General features: G+C 38.0%; 1 protein-coding gene across 2 annotated transcripts; it reads right to left on the bottom strand.

Moving 5' to 3' along the window:
* Positions 1-203: 203 nt before the first annotated feature.
* Positions 204-19,297, bottom strand: LOC107095351 (high affinity cationic amino acid transporter 1-like). Of its 2 annotated transcripts, XM_015391400.1 has the most exons (12): positions 19,166-19,297; positions 10,340-10,740; positions 10,082-10,240; positions 9,582-9,753; positions 9,357-9,490; positions 9,046-9,268; positions 7,732-7,871; positions 7,052-7,154; positions 6,487-6,692; positions 6,254-6,405; positions 2,446-2,554; positions 2,191-2,357 (listed from the first exon to the last, which is right to left on the bottom strand). In XM_015391400.1, exons 2-12 carry the CDS (start codon positions 10,707-10,709, stop codon positions 2,191-2,193), a joined length of 1,935 nt encoding a protein of 644 aa, XP_015246886.1. In that variant the 5' UTR covers positions 10,710-10,740; positions 19,166-19,297. The 2 variants fall into 2 exon arrangements, with proteins under 2 accessions (XP_015246887.1, XP_015246886.1); XM_015391401.1 differs by lacking the exon at positions 19,166-19,297 and having other exon boundaries at positions 204-2,357; positions 10,340-10,709.
* Between the last annotated feature and the right edge of the window lie 341 nt (positions 19,298-19,638).

Genomic DNA, 19,638 nt, shown 5'->3' with positions numbered 1-19,638 from the left:
CTGTCTATCAAATAAAAAGAGGGAAATAAACAAATATCTTACAAAGCACAACATCAAAAAAACAACAAACAGATTTAAATATCACTTAGCTACTTTGACACTCACTTCATTTTTTAACTGCATATCCTAAATCTCGGTTTCAGAAAATGTGCAGCGTATATGCATGGATAGGTGAAAAATATAATGCAAACAAGTTTCACATTTTGACATTCCCCAATATTTATTTACAGAAACAATAAAAATAAACCACAACAAAGAGAACAAGAGATGGTTGAAACAGAACAAAAGCAGCTCAATTAAAAATACAGTTTGAATATTTGTATAATGCTTCCATGGTAAAAACATAATCCAGCAAGGAAATGTACGTGCAGGGATGAAATCTGGGTTCACGTTTGCACATATACTACAGTATTTATCCGCACCATTTGAAAAGGTAGTGAGCTTAGATTAATTTGTCACATAAACCTTAAAGACTGTAACATTTTCTTCAAATTAAAAGCAGTATTTATAAAGAGAAAAAATAAACTTTGTACAATCCAAATTAAGTTTGTAAATGTGGCATAACCTTGTAAATTACTGGTATTTACAAAACAGATTAAAACAACTCAAAGACGCACAATCATACTGAACATCCATTGCGACTTTTATTTACACTGATTATTATCCTACATGAAGGCGGTATAGTGTCCCTGTGAGAAAGGTCAGCACGCTATGTTAATAAATAGAGCAACCTTCTAAGTTGGAACCGATTTAACTCATCAGAATTTAATTTATGTCAGACAACAGAACCCAAGTAAAATCTCACATCAGCGTAATTCATGTACACGCTTACAGACGATTCCATTTAAGGATTTAAAACGGATATTTTTAAAGGACATAGTTCCCCAAGTTGCCTTTTCAGTCAACAAATAAACATCTTGATAGATAACGTTAAGCTTTGAGCTGCCAGGTGGATCTTTAAACACACACACATCCACACGCTCACCCAGGAGCTTTTATATTCAAGATAAATCTGCTTGAGGTACGTTGTTATTCGGGACGTCCCGTTCGGACCCCAGGCATTTTTACACAAAACTCAACAACTGATACCCTGATCCAGTTCATTCTGGTTTCAACCCAAGCAGTACTGGATAACACATAGACCAGAGCATCATGGGTGAGTGAGTTAACAGTCACAGTTAAAATGTAAACCATGCATTATTGATCACATTCATTAATTATTGAACTGCAATTAAAATCTACTATATTTTCAAACATAAACATGGCATCGGTGTTAATGCAGCACTGGACAGGGCGAATGTTATACTGTATTTGAATGACTGTATGAGGCACAAATGATATCTATAGGGACATTTCTAACTGTTACGGCTGCTATAATGCATTAGAGAGAGAGAAAAAAAAAAAAACAAGATATTTTTTTAATGCAATCATAAAATATTCAAAATGTCTTTTCTCCATTATCTAGTGAAAATGGTCCAAAAATGTAAAACTCAACGTATTCCTTAAAAGCAGACTTTGGCTATTTAAAATGTGCGTTATATACACAGACAAAAAATGTATTTATTCCTCACAAAAAAAGTATTTAGTGTTATATGAATGCCACCTTTAAGGGTGTAAAATTTGTTTAGGAAATGAGAACATAAAATAAATCTCAAGTATCTGACTTCTAAAAACTCCATATTAGCAGCTTTGCTGGTATCAGAGAAAATATGCAAATTGCCATTGTTAAAAACAACATATGTATGTTCTTTACATTCAACAAACTTTTTTCAAAGATAAACAAAAGAAATGCTTAAAATAGAGCAGACCATCCCAGGAAAGACTCTGCATTTCACTAGATGTCAAAGTGACGTACAAAATATTCACACAGTTGTCATGTTTTATGTAACATAAAATAATGCAAAAGCTCCAAAGTCGAAGCACCTGTGTGTGTTAGGTGCTCTAACAGAACTCTGGCTCTAATTTCTACAGTTCACAGTAAACAAACATTAAAAGATGCAGCTCTGATTCACTGAGCTCTAACTCATTTTCCCCCGCGTAATATGCCATTGAAAGTGTTTGTCATGTTAGCACACTGCCAGTTTGCAAATGGCTAACTTTATAAACAGTCATACAAGGATGCATGCATAGCTATTTTTCTGCTGCTGCAGAAACTCTCAAGAGTAGATATAAACTTCTCCCTTATCCTCATCAATCGTCGCCGTCTGGGGTGCAGCTCGCCGTGTTGTGCAGGAAAGACTCCTTCTCTGGGCTCATTGGCTCTCCGTTTAACGAGCAGGCGGGAGGGAAGATGTCAGACCTGTTGGAAGCTGCTTCTGAACTGTTCCAAATCCCATACCCGAAGTAGATGATAAAACCTGCAGTTTGTGGGAGAATATCGTTTAGAGAGGTCAGCTTCTTTTTATAAAAGCTGAAAAAAAATGTTTTGATATTGAATTAAAGTACCTATGATCATCCAGATGGTAAAGCGTATCCAGGTCCCTCTATCGAGCTGCATCATCAGGTAGACATTGACAAACATGCTGACGACAGGAATGAAGGGCAACAAGGGAACCTGAGGAGAGAATGTTCATTTCAAGAGGTTAACATTGAAATCCTTTTCCCAATATAAACGTCTTTTTTTTTTTTTTTATGAAGTGTAGTGGAGGAATGAATTCATGTAGGCAGAGGGCAAATCAGTGACCAAAGCAGAATACCTTAGGAAAATTAGCTATCTGCATGGTAATTGAGAATTAAGATCTTTATTGGTTAAATAAAGTTTAAATTCTCAGCAAATGTAAAACAAAAATGTAGCTGTTTCATTCTTGAAATCTAGTGTGATTTATAGCCAGATCTTAACAGAGGGGTCTGGCTGCAGACCTGCACTGCCGGGAGCCGTCCTTGCAGACCTGCACAATACGGCCTCCTGCACTGTCAAGAACGGAGTTTATTCTGGGCGTTTTAATCGAAGCCTTCAGGAATAGCACGCAGCCTGATTTTATTAGAAGAAGAAGAAGAAGACATATTTTTTTTGGAAGGCAAATGCACACTTAAATCTGCTTTTTCCCCAGGTAAAGACCAAGAAAGTCATGTTTTATCATATTTTTTTTTCTTTTACTTATTACATCATCCGTCTCTTATTGACGTATGTTTCAATATGATGCTGTGAAATCTGCTGTTTTGACAATAAAAGCACTTGCAAATAAAATAAAAAAATAAATAAATTTTTAAAGTTTTTTATTCTGTCTACTGTTTTCTCCAGTATTGTGGGGAAAAAACATAAGTTACAGGCTATTTTGGTCATGTATCTAGGTATTCAGTAATTTACTGTGAGTACACAAAGCTAAGTTAATTTGAAATCACACACCATTGGCAAATCTATGTGTTCCAACAGTCACCTAGCTAAGACGCAAAAAATACTAAAAGAATAAAGAATATAAAATACAATACTTGTAAACACAGATTAGATATATCTTCATAAAAGAACTTGGTAATAACATGGTAATAACATAGCAAGTCACACTACATTACTTGGTAACAAGAAAAAAATTTGGTAATTACCCCAAAATTAAGGTATATAATTTCAAAGTAATTACCTGTATGTAATTATTACAATCGTACATTTATGTGTAACACTGGAGACTTTTGGTGGGTAACTAGGTTAGGTTACCACATAACAGTTTCTATTGTATTTAACAAAATTTATTTTTGTTTACACTTGTGTGTTCAAAATGACAAAATAAAATCTGTCTAAGTCTTCTTGGCCACCACCTACGAACGACTTAAGAAGTAAATTGTAACTTATGATCCGGTTAATAAAGCATTATAAAACTGAACTTAAGTTACATATAAATAAGAGTTTAGTTAAGAAAATTGTCTTGCTGTCTTCTAGGTTTGATTTTCTGTTATATGCCAAGTAATAAACTGCATCCTATTAGATAGCTAGCTTTTATTTTTATTTCACTTTTACTTTGAAAGGATTCAAATAAACTTCAGTTTTGGACACAGAGGACACCTCACAGTGACGTTCAGCAACAGTGCAATTCTGCAGCTAGACTCTCTTCGATCTTGAACTGAGCGTCACTTGTCATTTTTCTGGGGGGTCACATTTAACCTTGAACGTGAATCGTACAAATTTAACATCAAACAACAAAGAAAATATCAGTGATCGTACACAAACGGCTGGAAAGATTGTGAGTGGAAAGGAAAACATTTCAGAGAGGCGATTACTTAGTTAATTTCATGTAATGTTGGCAGTCTGAAGTTTGGATGATGAAGTGAAGTGCCCGAAGTGAGGCAAATCAAAACCTGCATCTGATCACAGAAGACCAGGAGGAAGGATTAAAACAATGTGTAGAAAGTGCCTTCATTAATATTACCTTTAACCAGGGAGCAAGCACAAGAAGAACAGTCCTGTGCTCTAATCCTTACCACAAAATGTATTATGAGTATCTAACAAATCTATATCCTAATAAGCTTATAAAAAATCAAGTTGTATGAGTTAATATTGAAGCTGCACTGAAAAAACACAAAAGTGGGAGAAGAAAAACATATATTAAAACATAAAGAAAACTATAAGAACTATGGGTTTATAACTGTAAGAACACAGTAGCCAATAAACCTTAGATTTAGGAATCATCTTAAAAATCCTCGTGCTTAAAGATATTAGTTTAAAAAAAGTTTTGTGGGAAAGAAAGGCAAAAATAAATATTGCATTTGTTAATTACGTCTTTGCCATAAAGCTGGTCGAAATTTCATTTTTCAGGGTTTTATTCAATAAATTAATTAGATTTCATATTGAAGCAAGGATTCTGATTTCATTAACATGCAGATAAAAACCAAAAAGATTCTTCAAATTGATCAATAGCATTTAGATTAGCTGACAACTTGGATTTTATAAGGGAGGAATTGGCAGCTAAAAAGCAAAAAAAATGTCTTCGACCATAACAGCTGGAAGGAAAAGGTCTTAAAAATGTTTCACAACTTAAAGCCTGAAATATGGTAGAGGGTATTAGTATTCACCTGCACCCCCTCTTCCCTGAGGCAATCCTTTTTTTGAACCAGCATTGCAAATCTATGGAGGGAAAATTTGGCTGTTGTTCTAGACAAAGCAGCTCAAAGTCAGCCAGGTTAGGGGTATATCAATAAACAGCATGTTTTAAGACAATGTTGCATGTTCTCTGTTAACTCTAAGTCTGGGTTATTGTAACACAAAGATATGCATTGATCTAAACTATTCCTGTTGCTGTATTTTTAGGGATCCAGTCGTGATGGAGAGTGGGCCTCTGCCCCAGTCTTATTTGTTTACAACCAAACAGGTTTTTTCATTATTTATTCCCATCAACTTAAAGCTGCTTCCCCGTATTGGAATAAGAATCTCCACAGTATGATGCTGTCACCACCCTGCTCCAATAAGGTTGTTTGTTAGGCCTCGTGTGTTGCAATGTTTTTCATAATATATATTTAGGCCAGAAAGGTTAATTTTAAGTTGATTTGATCTGAACCTCTTACTCCACATGTTTAAATAGTCTCCTTCATTACTTTTAGCAAACAACTAACTGCTTTTATTAAACCTGAATTTGTGGCATGTTGAACCAGAAGTTACCAGAGATTCTTGGTTCTTCTCTGACTAAGTACTGTTTTTTATTTACAGCTAATGGAGCAAACAGTGCTCTACTGTGGGCATATTGCTTTATACCCGAAAGAACAAGATTATTAGTTTTCTCCATAGTGTGTCTGGGCTCCTGCTTAGAGATAGGGATTAGCTCAGTCATCCAGGGAGGACTCAGTGTAGAGCCACTGCTCCTCCAAGTCGAGGGGAACTGGTTGATGTGGCTCGGGCTTCTGGTTAGGATGCCTCATAGATGTCTCCCTGGTGAGGTGTTCCAGGCACGTCCCACCGGGAGGAGACCCAGGGGGAGAACCAGGACACGCTGGAGGGACTATGTTTCTCGGCTGGCCTGGGAGCGCCTTGGGATCCCCCGGAGGAGCTGGCCCATGTGACTGGAGAGAGTGACGTCTGGGCCTCCCTACTGAATCTGCTACCACCGCGACCCGACCCCGGATAAGCGGGAGGGGATGGATGGATGAAACCTAACCATACTTTTAATTTTTGCATAACTTTATCCCTAACCTCTGTGCTTTTTCTTGGTCTGTTCCTGCAGACATTTGATATAATAGGGTAAAAAAAAACTAAAAGGTTACGAATACATTTGGAAGGGACAGCATTAGAGAAAATTAAAGCAAGAAAACAGTATAGAGAGTTTAGACTCACCTTAAAGGCCAGCTTGGCTTTGCTTTGAGGCTGCCTGAATACAATAAATGTGAGAAGCAAGCAGGCCACCATGATGACGATCAGCAGAGACACAGACCAGTGGGCTGTTCCTCCTTGAACAGCCACCACACTGAAAACACACACCAGAACACCTGGAGGGACAGAAAGGATCCCACCATGTCATGCTCTGGGCTGGTGGAACATCAATCATTCAGAGACTGAAAGAAGCTTACCAAGTATGCTGGTGCAGATGTTGACGGTACGACCAGACATGGGAGACGGCTCAGGGTTGGAGGGGGACAAGAGATTCTTGATGCTGGCTGTATCCTCTGATTGAGGAGAGATGTCAGAGTTCCCTTCTATGTAAGACTCGGAAATGTCTGCATCATCCTGGGTGTTGGCCATTTCATAGGCGGTACTCAGCTGCTCAGGCTGGTACCTTCACATAAGAAGCGAGCAGAGTTCATAAGGTGAGGATGAGAGCTACAGTTCTGAAGTGAAATTTATAAACCTCAAACAAAGGAACTTATATCACTTTACTTCAGGCTTCTTCTGATTTATTGATTTATCGTGGATCAGTTCAGAATTATACATATACACTCAGATGTACTTAGTGCAACACTAATATTGGGTCAACCTGTCTAGTTAATTTCTACTGTGCAGATTATTTCCAACCTTCTAGGTTTTAATTTGTCTTGCATTCAGAGAACTTACAAGCAGCCCTCTCAAAGTATAGAGCCACTATGACTGGTTTAGATAATATGTCTACTGAAACAATATGGTGAGAAACACAATTACCTGAGCACCAACACACAGGCAGCAACCAGAGTATAGGCAAGCAAAGTGCCGATAGACATGAGGTCCACCAGATCCTTCAAATCAAACAGGAACGCCATCACAGCTGCAGGGAACAGAGGAGGAACATTTTCTTTCACAAACTAAGAGATTCAAAATGCACAAGAAATATTAATATACACTGAACACATAGTGTTAAATAGAGACTTTATATAGCAAATAACTGGCAAACTTTTACTTGTGGGATTTTTTTCTTAATCCCCAAACCCTCCTCCTTCCACACGGGGGCACTATTGCCTTTAGCTTTGTTTCAGCTACCTACCAGACATAAGCCCTGCCACCAAGACGGAGACCATCGGTGTCTTCCTCCCGCTGACATGAGCCAGAAAGGAGAACATCACACTGTCACGAGCCATAGCAAAGATAATGCGTGGCAGAGGAAACATGGAGCCAAAGAGGCTGAGCCACAGATGAAGGAAGGAGGAGGAGATTAAGAACTTAGCTGCTTCCACAAGCTCTCATTCATTCTAAGCCCAACAGAGCAGCTGCTCAGAGAGTGTCAGCGTGGTGGAAACTAAGGTCGGCTGCCTTTGTGCTGCATTTCATGTTAGTAGGTCCTGAGGATACTGGTCTGCAGGTTCTGCAGCTTTCATTCAGTTAGTGAGTTTAGGATGTGAGCTCACCTGCAACTATGCCTGATGTTACTGTGGCAGTTAGCGGGGTTTTGCTTCGTGTGCTGAGTTTAGCCAAACATTTGAAGAGCAGGCCATCGTCTGCCATGGCCCAGATCACTCTCGGCATTGGGAACATGGAACCAAGCAAACTATTACGGAGAAAGAAAAACCAACATGCAATGTCAATTAAAACACACAAAGCTCAGATTTCAGTGGTGAAATAAAAATGTGTTTTTTTTTGTATAAAAAAAGCATTTAATGAGAGCATTTTTATGACACAGCAGAAACCTATATTCTATATGCAGGCCTGTCAGTGCAAAAAAATAGAAATCTAAAGAAGTAATTTTTTCTTAAAATAAGTGCATTTTTTCTTGAATTGAGGAGGTAAGTTAGACCTTGCCAATAGAACAAGACAATTTACATTTAGAATAAGAAACAAAACAATCGCATTGTCTTATTTCAAGTGCATATTATTTAATTGTCTTATTTTTAAGAGTAAAAATACTCAATTAATTGGCAAATCATCTTTACCAACTGAAATTAAGAGTAACTTAAGAAATTTTGACTCATTTCTAGATTGCACCTCTAATGAATTGGTGCATCTTTTGGACTGGGAAATGTTTTAAATGTTTCTGTTGTTACATCATGTAAACATAAAACTTGCACTAGGGTAAAGTGCTTTAAATCTGGAGCTACAGTGCTCCAATAACGTCTCTAGGAGTTCTTGTGTTTATTTTTTAACTGACCTTGAATTACAATTCAATTGTTCTCAAAATAAGGCATATATTTTCTAGGCTGCACTACTTGGCTTTCTAACTCTATACATTTATCCCTATATGTGATTTTTTTTCAAAAGCCAATCATTAAAAATCTATTTGGAGATTTAAGGGCTTCAATCTAACTCAGATTCACAGTGAAAACTATTTTCTAAGCAGGGCCAAAAATTGTTTGATTGAAGCAAATTATCTTAACACAGAAGTCTGTTACAGTACCATTCAGACAGATAGAGGAAGGCCTGGATGAAACATGAAAATAGTTAAATATCATTTCATAACCAGAATAACTTCATAAATCTATCTGCATGTTTGATCAAAATAGTATAAAAAAAATTGTATCTGTGACCTGCCTCATAATAAACCCCACTCTTTCCAACCTACAGTGTTTTAACTGCAGCTCATCGGCCAACAGTAAGTAAAAAAATATGTAAAAGAATTCACAACTCAGTGCAGCTAAAATGAATTATTCATTTCTAAAGATTCCTGTTGAACAATTACGTGCCCTCTGTGGCTTCTCATGCTGAGAGGCAGTAGGAGACCCACTTACCTGGTCGACAGAGCACATAAAGAGCCAATGGCTACTGCATAAGTGGCTCCCTCCCAGCCGACATACTTAAAGGCCACTGGAAGAGGGCTGTTCTTGTCCAGCATGTAGTACGGCATCATAACAGTAAGAGCCGCCGAAACGCCAAAGTAAGCTACAAAACAGATGAGGAGAGAGGCCACTATGCCAATGGGAATGGCCCTCTGGGGATTCTTCACCTCCTCTCCTGAGGGGGGAACAAACAAAAACAAATAGGATATGTCAGCTAACAGGGCTCATGCAGGCACTACCGGTGTTAATGGATTCGTCCTCACCTGTGGTGGCGATGCAGTCAAACCCCACGAAGGCATAAAAACAGGTGGCAGCACCGGAGAGGACACCTGTCCAACCAAAAGGCATGAAGCCGCCTTGACCAAGAGTTTCCTTTTTAGGGAGGGAAAACGAGGTACTGAAGGTAGAAAAAAAAATTACTTTACTTACGCAGATCCCTAGAGATGAAATCGTAAACTTACGGGTAGACTGATCTTTATTTAACCTACTTAACGCTGGTGTTTGCAGTGATGTTAAGGATCTCATCAGGGTCCAGGCTCCAGTTTTTTAAGCTTCCTTTCACCAATCCAGAGATGATCACAAACAGCAGGACCAGCACATTGACGCAAGTGAATACTTTATTCACCATTGCTGATTCTTTGACTCCAAAAGCAAGCAGTCCTACAAAAGGTAAAAGAATAATTATTAAGGGGGGAAAAAAACCCACAGGATTCCTTGAAGTGTCTTATTCTATTTTAGTTTTAAGCCTTTTGTTTATGTACAAATCAAGGAGTAAAACATTAGGGGCAGTAAGGTGGATACACTGATGGATACATACAACTTTAAATAATAAAAAGGAAAGAAATAAAAGTAAAAAATTCTATTCAAAAATTTTAAATTTAGATTTTTATATTCTAAATTCTAATCCATGCTGAGAAAATCCTGCTTCATATTTTTGAAAACGTATTGCACTTTATGTGAATCCTGAAAAGTAATGCTTGTTTCTAACCTGTCAGAATAAGTATGATTAAGACAGCAAAGATGTCTGGATACTCTGCGAGGACTCCTGGAAAGTTCATCCTCATATTTTCTCTGCAAAAAGTCTCAATGTGCTTTCCAGTCAGCTCATCGAAGGTTGCGCTCCATGCCCTCGCCACGCTCGAAGTTCCTGCACAGAGAAATATTCAGCTTATTAAAAAACAAATACTAAGACGGACGACGGTGTACTCTTATTTTCTGTTTTGTTTTATTTTTTTAACAGCCTCACCAATGACATAGGAGAGGATGAGGTTCCAGCCGGTAATAAAAGCCCACAGTTCTCCAACCGTCACATAGCTGTAGAGATAAGCTGATCCAGTTCTAGGAACACGGGCTCCAAACTCAGCGTAGCAAAGACCGGCCAGGACGGAGGCCAGGGCAGCGATGAGAAATGAGAGGACGATGGCAGGTCCAGAGCTTTCACGGGCTACGGCACCAGCGAGGACGTAGACGCCAGCGCCCAGTGTGCTTCCGACACCTAGGGCCACCAGGTCAAAGGTGTTGAGACATCGTGATAGCCTGGACTCTTCTGTGCTGCAGTCCACCACCTTCACCCGCAATAGCTGCTTCCCGACGTCTTTAAGTTTGGCCAGAATCATCTTTGTTAGCACCAAAAGGCTGAAAAAATACCTTTGGACAGAACAAAAGAAATGTTGATCAGATTTTGATACATCTGGTAACACAATACAATATCTGGACTTATAATTTCGTGCTGGTCCACAATCAAAAATAGATTTAGAATTCAACTTTATCGTCATTATACTGTCACAAGTACAAAGCATTGAAATTCACTCTGCATTTAACCCATCCCCTTGGGGAGCAGTGGGATACCTTTGTTCGGCACGCAGGGAGCAGTGTGGGGGTTAAGCGTCTTGCAGAGTGGCAGTCTGTGGGAGTGGAGCTTGAACTCAGAACCAATAGAACCCAAACGCAATGCACTAACCATTGGGCCACCACTCCCCTAATACCAATAAAATGCATTGAAATTTGTGGCTGCAACAACAATCCAGATGGCACAGTTTGTAGCACTGTGGCCTTGAAACAAAAACGGTTCTGGGTTCGATTCCCAGGGTTTTATGGACCATGGATACCACCAGGGGTTCTACTCAGGGTACTCCGGCTTTCCCACATTCCAAAAACATGACTGTTAATTTACAAGCAAAACAAAAGTAAATCTTTTGTTGATAAGAGAAATTTGGTAGTAAAATGTACTTTTGCATTTGTTTGTTAAATCAAATTGTCTTAGTTTGTAAAATCAACTTAGATTTTATTGAGTGAAATTTTCAAATAATTTCTATGTGGAAAAAGTTACCTAGAGTAAAATTTTTTTCAGTGGCCGGTCCAGGAAAGAGGTTCATCAGTTTACCGTGTTAATTTAAAACAATCACACTGCAATCAGTTTAATTTTGCTGCATCAGTCAATCTAAACCATATCTAGACTGAACACACCTTAAAAAGAAGAAGCGTGGTAAGTTTGGTGCTCATTGTGTGTTATTTAGTATTTATTCTGTACTTTATTCTTTTCCTACAAAAAGCTGAATATGCTTCTTTTCAATAGTGACGGCATCTACAAAACTAGTGCTGGGTACGTAGATCAAAATATTGGGTATTAAGAAATTATAAACCTCTAATTTCTTCAATTAATAAGGAATAAAATGAAGAAAAATAGCATTTTTATAGTTTGGTAAGGTAGGCAGAGTATGTATCAACAGTATGTAGGAATAAATTAGGGCTGAAACAATTAATGCGATTAATCAATTATTAAAATAATCGTCAACTATTTTAGTAATCGATTAATCATTACATGGAGAATATAGACTGTAAAACATGCCTTTAGCTCACAAAGCAACTCAATCAGAGCAGTAATTATTTCAAAATTGTAAAAAAAAAATAATAATAAGATAAAGGAAACTTTTTCTGTCAAAATGTTCAATCGATTTGCTAAATAATCGTTAGTTGCAGCCCTAGACTAAATAATTGTGACATTACAGTTTTAGTTTCAACCTTCCTCTAGAATAATACATCAAGCAACAGTAGTGATCCAGAAAAGTACTCACTTCACTTTTACAACTAAGCAAGATGGAATCCTCAGCCTTTCCTGATGCTCCAAAAATTAATTCTCCTGACTGCACATCACCATCGCCATCTTTAGATCAGACATTTACCACCATAGGTCTGACATGTGACTCAGGACGCCTTTTTTTTCTGTGCAAGGTGTTTGGTTTACAAATAGAACAGTGATGCATCACATGGCATCAGGGGCAGCTGTGATTACACCAATACTAACCCGCCCTTTCCTTTTTAAACTACTTCAAGTACATACAGAGGCAGAGGTAATCTGAATGAACTGTTCGTTCTTCTCAAAGCAGCCACCTTTAAAGATTTATATCAAACAAATGCTTGACTATAGGAAGTTGATTTTAAATATCCTGCTAATTTGGTCTAAAATAAGTTTTTACAATACCTTCCTGAGGATTTAGATGTCTGACTTTTAAGGTTTGATCCACCAAAGCAGAGAGAGTTTGATATCTATGTGATGCATCTTGAATTGAGGACACAGGCAGGAATGAGACTGTAAAAAATATACTGTGGTATTTTTACTTTAACACTAAGCCATTTACTGGTGTGCTATATTAGGAGGAAATGTTGTTCTTGATATGTAAAAACTGTATTGTCATCAAGCATTGAGAAAACCTCAGATAAGACCAAACAATTTTAAGCTGTGTGCCCAGGTCATAGTGAACTGTTATTCTGACCCACATTCAGCTTCTAAAACAAACAGAAAAAAGGCCAAATATGGACACTAGAAAATGTACATAGAGGGAAAACTATCAGTGAGTCTTTCCCATTGATCTAAAACTGGAACCAGCTTTTTGACATGCAGCGTGTCCTCCTATGCTGCTGGTGAACCAGATCATTAGCCACGTCCAGAAAAAAAAGAAAAAAGAGGAGGTGTAACGATGAGTCAGTGGTTCAGAATTAACAACAAAACCACACAGCAGAATGAACATGATGTGGCGTGCCTTTGGTGAGCTAAAAAAGGCGGGTGAGAGGAGAGGGCCCCTGCCCCCGTCTCATCCAATCGCTGTGCTGGTGACTCATAACGGCATGTGGATTAACTTGGAGGAGCAGTTGGTCCCGTGGTTTTAAATGTTTGCCTGCAGACACAATGAATATAAGCTCCTTGAAATGACTTTTATACTGACGGTCACAGATAGACCTATAAAGAACTTTTAATAGCAGATCAGCAGAGCATGCATAAATTACTAATTAATTATTCATTCCATTAAATTATCCTCATGTAAACCTGATGTTCAGCCAGGGATCTTTGAATTCATAGTGAGCGGATGTGAGTGGACAAGCAGTGTAAACACTCGGTCCGCCCTGTGGCTCTCAGCCTTTAGGGCTAGCAGGCGGATGATGCAATATTGACATACCAAAACTGTTATTTTGCTGTTTATGCTTTGGATTCAAGCAAATTCCAACACGCCCTTATACTTTACAATGTACTGTGTGTTGCAATCATACCTCTTAATTTTGCCAAATTCTGCAACATTAAAACTGCAAACTTCAATGCAATTTATTGCAGTGTTCATCTTAAAAACCAACAAAGTAATGCATAAGTGTGACGTGAAATTATTTTTACAAATACTAATCCAGGAAGTGTGACACATATTTATATTTAGTCTGCATTTCTTTGTACCCCTAAATAACTCCAAAAGCAGGGGAACAAAGCTGTGGCTAAGTTTCAGTCAGGATTAGGTTGTAAAACAATATTACAAATGTCAAACATTACAAACTCACACTACATTGCTCAGTTCTACATGCCGGAATGGAAATAAATGGAAGTTATCTACCAAGATGTCGCCAGAAGGACGAGATGGGAAGCAGAGTAAGAAGCAGCCAAGAGGCCTGTGATAACTGAGGAGCTGCAGAGATACCAAGCTCTAAAGAGAGAATATATTGGCCAAACCAATCCTCGTTAAGATGGCAAAAACAAAGCCAATATGATGTTTATGTTATGTCACAAGCCATGCTGGAGCCGGTTTTAGGTTTCGGATTTCAGGCTAACTCTATGGAAACTTGCTGCTCCAGATGCCAAACCCAAGATGAAAGATAGATTCACATATTTAAACATCTTGTCTGTCAGTTGACAAAAAAACTCCTAGGTAGGTTTAGAAACCTTTTCAGAACAAAAGTCTGGTGGCTTCCAATTTAAGCCTGTTTTGTGGGTTGACATGACCCAGATGACAGAATTTGCAAATCAAAATTAAAACTCACCTTTTGACAACAGCTTTTAATGTTTGATTTTTATTCATGCTTGCAGGGCAAACCCCTGTCGGATGCTGGAGTTCACATCCGACATTGCATCCTGCAACTGGAGGGTAGCTCCAGCTCTCACTTTCATTGTCCTTGGGCAATACACTTTACCCGCTTTGCCTACTGATGGTGGCCGGAGGGCCCGGTGGCTCCTGTATACAGCCGTCTTTTTCTGTCACTGAGCCCCAAGGCAGCTGGAGCTCCAGTAAAGCTTGCTGCTATCAGTGTCAATGTGTGTTTAAAGCACTTTGGAGTCCTCTGACTTGAAAAGGTACTAACATAGGTACATGCTTATACTGTGTTTTCTGCTTATTAAGGGTCATGCATGTGTTCTGCATTTGAGATCTGCGTTATATACCGATTTCTTTGGTAAATGAGGGGAGTGTTGGTCTAGTGGTTAGAGCAGTGTGCTTGTCCTCTGAGAACCTTGCAAGTACTCGGTTCGATCCCCCCAGCCTCCACTCTGGGTTCCTGAACAAAACCCTTAACCCCTGATTCCCACACTGATGCCAGCAAGATACATGAGGTCATTGACGCCATCAGTAGGTAGTGTCTTTCCCAGAGGGAACACAAGAACAGAGAAAGCCGGAGCTGGGGGGCAAACACCCGGTTATAGGCCGAGCTCCCGCATCCAACGCCACTGTCAATCCATTACGAGTAACAGTATAGTGTCGTTTTTTGAGAAGTGCTATCCTTTTCTGTCACACCGACTACCTTCATGTCCTCTTTAAATCGATCCGTCTTCCTCTAGACCTCCTGCATGACAATTCTTCTATGGATCTACCAATTATCTCTCCTTTGTATACTTCCAAACCATTTCTGGCTTTATCCCCAAAATATCAACATGAGCTGACCCACTGATTCTGTTCATCCTTCTCGCTCCTAAAGAGAACCTCATCATCCTCTCTGCTACCTTTAGCTCTGCCTCCTGCCTCCTTCTCAGTGCTGTTGTTTCTAAATTGTCCACCCCTTCCGAATCTTACCACCGTCTTTTACATCTTTCCTTTCATTCTCGCTGATACTCTTATAACACAAAACACCTGATATCTTTCTCCATGCGTTACTATCTTCTGGCTTGTGAACATTTCTTTGCCTCATGGTTGCACTGGACTGTTGACCCTAATTACTAAAGGTCCACACAAACATCTCTTTAGATTTTCTTCCAACTGTTCCCTTTTCTCACTTCAGCTCACTATGTCATCAGAAGTGCTACACAAATAAAACTATTATAATTAACATCACTATTATTATAGTGCCAACATTATTGTTGAGGATATGGAAGCTCATCAAATTTCATCAGAAGATAAAAGGTGCTACATTTAGGGGCAATCCTGGGGGAAAACATGTTTGAGGCTACAAAAGGGGGAGGAGCTTTACCTCGCTCAGGTCAGCGACCATAAATGTAAAGCCAGAGATATAAGGGAGAAGTTTCAATCTAAAGCATATCAGTGAGTTAGAATGGTCTTTAACAAAAAAAAATGTATGCTTTCGATCATATAAGGTTTAAGACTTGAAATAAAAACAGACAAACATCTCCTTCAATGGATACATCAACATATACAGAGAACAATTTATCAAACCAAGGTAAGATGAGTGCAAATAGATACCACACTGTTTAGATTTTAATTTCTATTAAGAAACAAAAATTATTTATCCTTTTTCCTGCTGGTTTTATTTTACAGCTTTGTGTTTGATTACCACATACTTTTACTATACAACATATCTGAGTTAGTGGTTGTGATGTAAAACAAAGTTAAAGGAGCAAACATATTTTTCCAAGGCAGAAATATACATAAAAAAAAATTACTTGTGGAAAGTTTATCTCATATCTCCTCATGTACACTTGATAAGTAACTGACCTTTTGCTAACGACCCTGCCTCAAGCGTTGCTCTAAGAACATATTAAAAGAGAACAATAATTTTGATGGTGCCTTGGCAGGTGGCCACACTGCTTATTAGTGGGATTAATTATTATCTTGAATGTATTTGCATTCATTTCATAAATCTTGCAATGCCTAATTAAACGTTGTGGAAAAAAACATGAACTTTGTGTTTTTCTTCCTACTCCTTTTTGTAGTAAATGGTGTTGGATTCTAAAGTTAAATAAATACTGAACATCATAGCAGTTTGTATAGTCACTTTAAAGACAACAAAAGAATCAATAAACAAGAATCAAACACCAACGGTATATAATTTCTTAAAGAAAACTTAACACTTTGGGTCTCAAAACATTTGTATATAGTGAAAGATTTAAATGTATATTGGAGGATGTTCTTTTTCCAGGTGGATCATCAAAATAAGTGGTCCTCTTAATTGTCAATCATTTTGGTGATATGTTTTTCGCAAGGCCATCTGAAGTAGTCGTTGCCATTTTCACTTACTGTTGGTGAGTCTGACATAGTGGAAAAATTGCAAATCTTCTTTTGGATAGTAAGCTTGTATGAGCAATGCAAACAGAAACTTTTAGACAGATCGTGCACGAGGATATTTTCACTCGGGAGCGGGAACAGGGTTGTGCATTCGCATTTTTTTTAAAGTGGAAAGGACAGGTCTTTTCAAAAATTCGCCAAAATCCTCCACTGTATCTTTAAATATGTAATCTGGACTCTAGACAAATCTCAAGACAGTCAATGAAAGGGTTGCATAGAGTTTGTTTCTTTGAGGAACTATTTCCTCCCTGTCCTTAACCTCTGCAAATGAGAATTTCTGTGAAGAATACACAGTCAATCTTACTTTGATTCAACATCCTTAAGGAGGTATAGTAGTAGAATTTTATCCTGAATTTCAATTTAAAAAATGTTTATATTTCTCAAATTTTATCTTGTCAATTCATTCTCTCATTGACATTCCTGCACAAGATCAGGACAAATTTAATTGCAATATTGTGCAGGCCCAAAATACCATGACAATTAAAATATATTTGTTACTACGGTAATTGTTGCTTTGTAGGTATACTTTTAGCTTGCAATATCGTAATTTCTTGAACTGCTGCAGCCTATAAATGATGACGTATCCCACTTTGATGAGTTTTATGAGGTAAAGGGATAACACAGCTCTTTTAAATTATTCTGTTGCTTGCCGGTTCTTGGGTCTCCAACCTACCTGACAAACAGAATTTCTCCAAACTTGCTCCTTCTACTCTTTGGCTTTAATGCAATAAAGCGTACAGGTTCTCATGAAAAAAATAAATAAAAAATCTATAGTGGGCTACATGTTTCCATTCCCTACTTTACAATACTACATTTTCCTTTGTTGGAACTTACGGTACTAAAGTTATGCTGTTTCTAGTCCTAATGCCATCACTGAGTGACAACATCTGTGTTATGCTCCGGTTATGTTTTTGTTTGTTGCATATTTATTTAATTTTATCACATAAATGAATGCAACTATTAGTGATAATAAGCCTAAACACACACAAAGTTACAAAATTTGTGTTTTGTTTTATTTGTTACTATTAAATTGGGCTGAAAGAATGAAGCAGATTAATTGATTATTGAAATAATCTTCAACTAATTTAGTAATGATTAATCATTACCTGGAGTACAGAGACTGTAAAAGTTGCCTTTAGCTGACAGATTGACCTACTTAGAGCAGTAGGCCTAATTATACCAAAATTGCAACAACAAAAAAAAATAAAAATACATAAATATGTTGTCTTTAAGATATATATTTTTTTATTTCTGCGGTAATATGCTCTACCCAGAACTCCTGAAGTGGAAAAACTTTAGTTCCACCTGGCTTAATCCTTTAAAAAATCTTCTTGCCAAACAATTATTAATTGATTAATTGAAAGAAATAATTGACAGATTAAACAATTAGCAAAATAATTGTTAGCTGCTGCCCTTCTAGTAAAATCAACATCTTAAAAGCAGAATATAAATATCATCAAGCATGGACCGAAAGAAAGGGCCCCGCAAACAAATTCTGCTCCAGGTCTCAAATAACCACAGTCCGCCTCTGAGAAGTATGGAGGACCAACTCTGCCATATTTAAAAATAAATACAGAAATAAATAAATGCTCAATACATAAATAAGCATTTAATTAATTGCGCCCAAAAATACAATAAACAAATAAATGTAGGTAGAAATTAAATTAGACAGCGAGACATAAATGCATATATCTCTTTTAATTAGCTTGTTCATTTATTCCCCTTTGTAATAATTACTTTTATCTTCAACTTTATTACTTTTTTTATTTATGTGCAGGATATATTTTATGGCAGAATTGGTCCTCCATAGGGAAGCACTAAAGGAATACCAAGTTAAAAAAAGAAAACATAAATATATCTATAAAAAAATTGCACTATTTTCTGAGCTGTTATAAATAAATAAATAAAAGCAGAGAACAGGAAGTTTCATTCATGCGCCTTTTTGGGTTCATGTGAGTTCATCCGCCAGCGCTACAGCTGTGAAGCGCACTCCTATAAAAGGAAATGTTCCTCCGCCTGCATTGCCCACACTTTTTAAAAGTGTAAACATCAACAAAACTTCTTTAAAATTGCCTAAATAATTAGTTTCCCTGACTGTTTGCAGCAACTTCAAAGTGCGCTTTGGAAGCAGAGTGCAGCTTCCCTGAGATGCCCTGAAGTTTTATTGCATCAGCCGGATGATCCTTCCGTCCTTTCTCAGCCCATGTGCGCCTGCTTCCTTATTAACTGTGAGATGAAGCCGCGCTTATACCTACTTTTCCCTTCTCTTTCATTCCAAAACATCATTATTAATAATATTTACTTACTTTTAAGTCAGCCACAAACAGCTTTAGTTTTTTTTCCCCCTTTAAACGGATTCCCCTTAATGAAGCTGACAGATGATTCCGTGGGAAGGACATACACATGGAGGTGAACTGTATTCACACACACCCACGAAGAGTCCACCCACTGAGCTGCCTGTGGCTCCACCCGATGATGTGCAGGAAGCTCTGAGAGCCGCTAGATGTCGCACTTTCCAAGTGAATGGTCGTCCTGAGGGCCCCTCAGAGGCATCTTGGGTGTAGATCAGAGAGCAAGCTGCCCTCCGGCCATGTCTCACTTTTTAAAATCACCCCTATAGCCCATCAGTATGCATGCCTTCACATCTGTCCCTGCTGTTCTTTTCAAAGCTGGGTGATTATGAATTTCTTGTGAAGTTGTAAAAGACTCTGTGGGGGGAAACAAAGCTGCTACGCTCCATTCTCCATGTGTCCTGCTGTGGCTGAGTGTTGGTGATCCT

The sequence above is a fragment of the Cyprinodon variegatus genome, unplaced genomic scaffold (genome assembly GCF_000732505.1).
Source record: "Cyprinodon variegatus isolate N-32 unplaced genomic scaffold, C_variegatus-1.0 Scaffold539, whole genome shotgun sequence".
Lineage (NCBI taxonomy): Eukaryota > Metazoa > Chordata > Actinopteri > Cyprinodontiformes > Cyprinodontidae > Cyprinodon > Cyprinodon variegatus.
The sequence above is the reverse complement of the archived record's forward strand: the minus strand, read 5'-3'. Positions and strand labels throughout refer to the sequence as shown.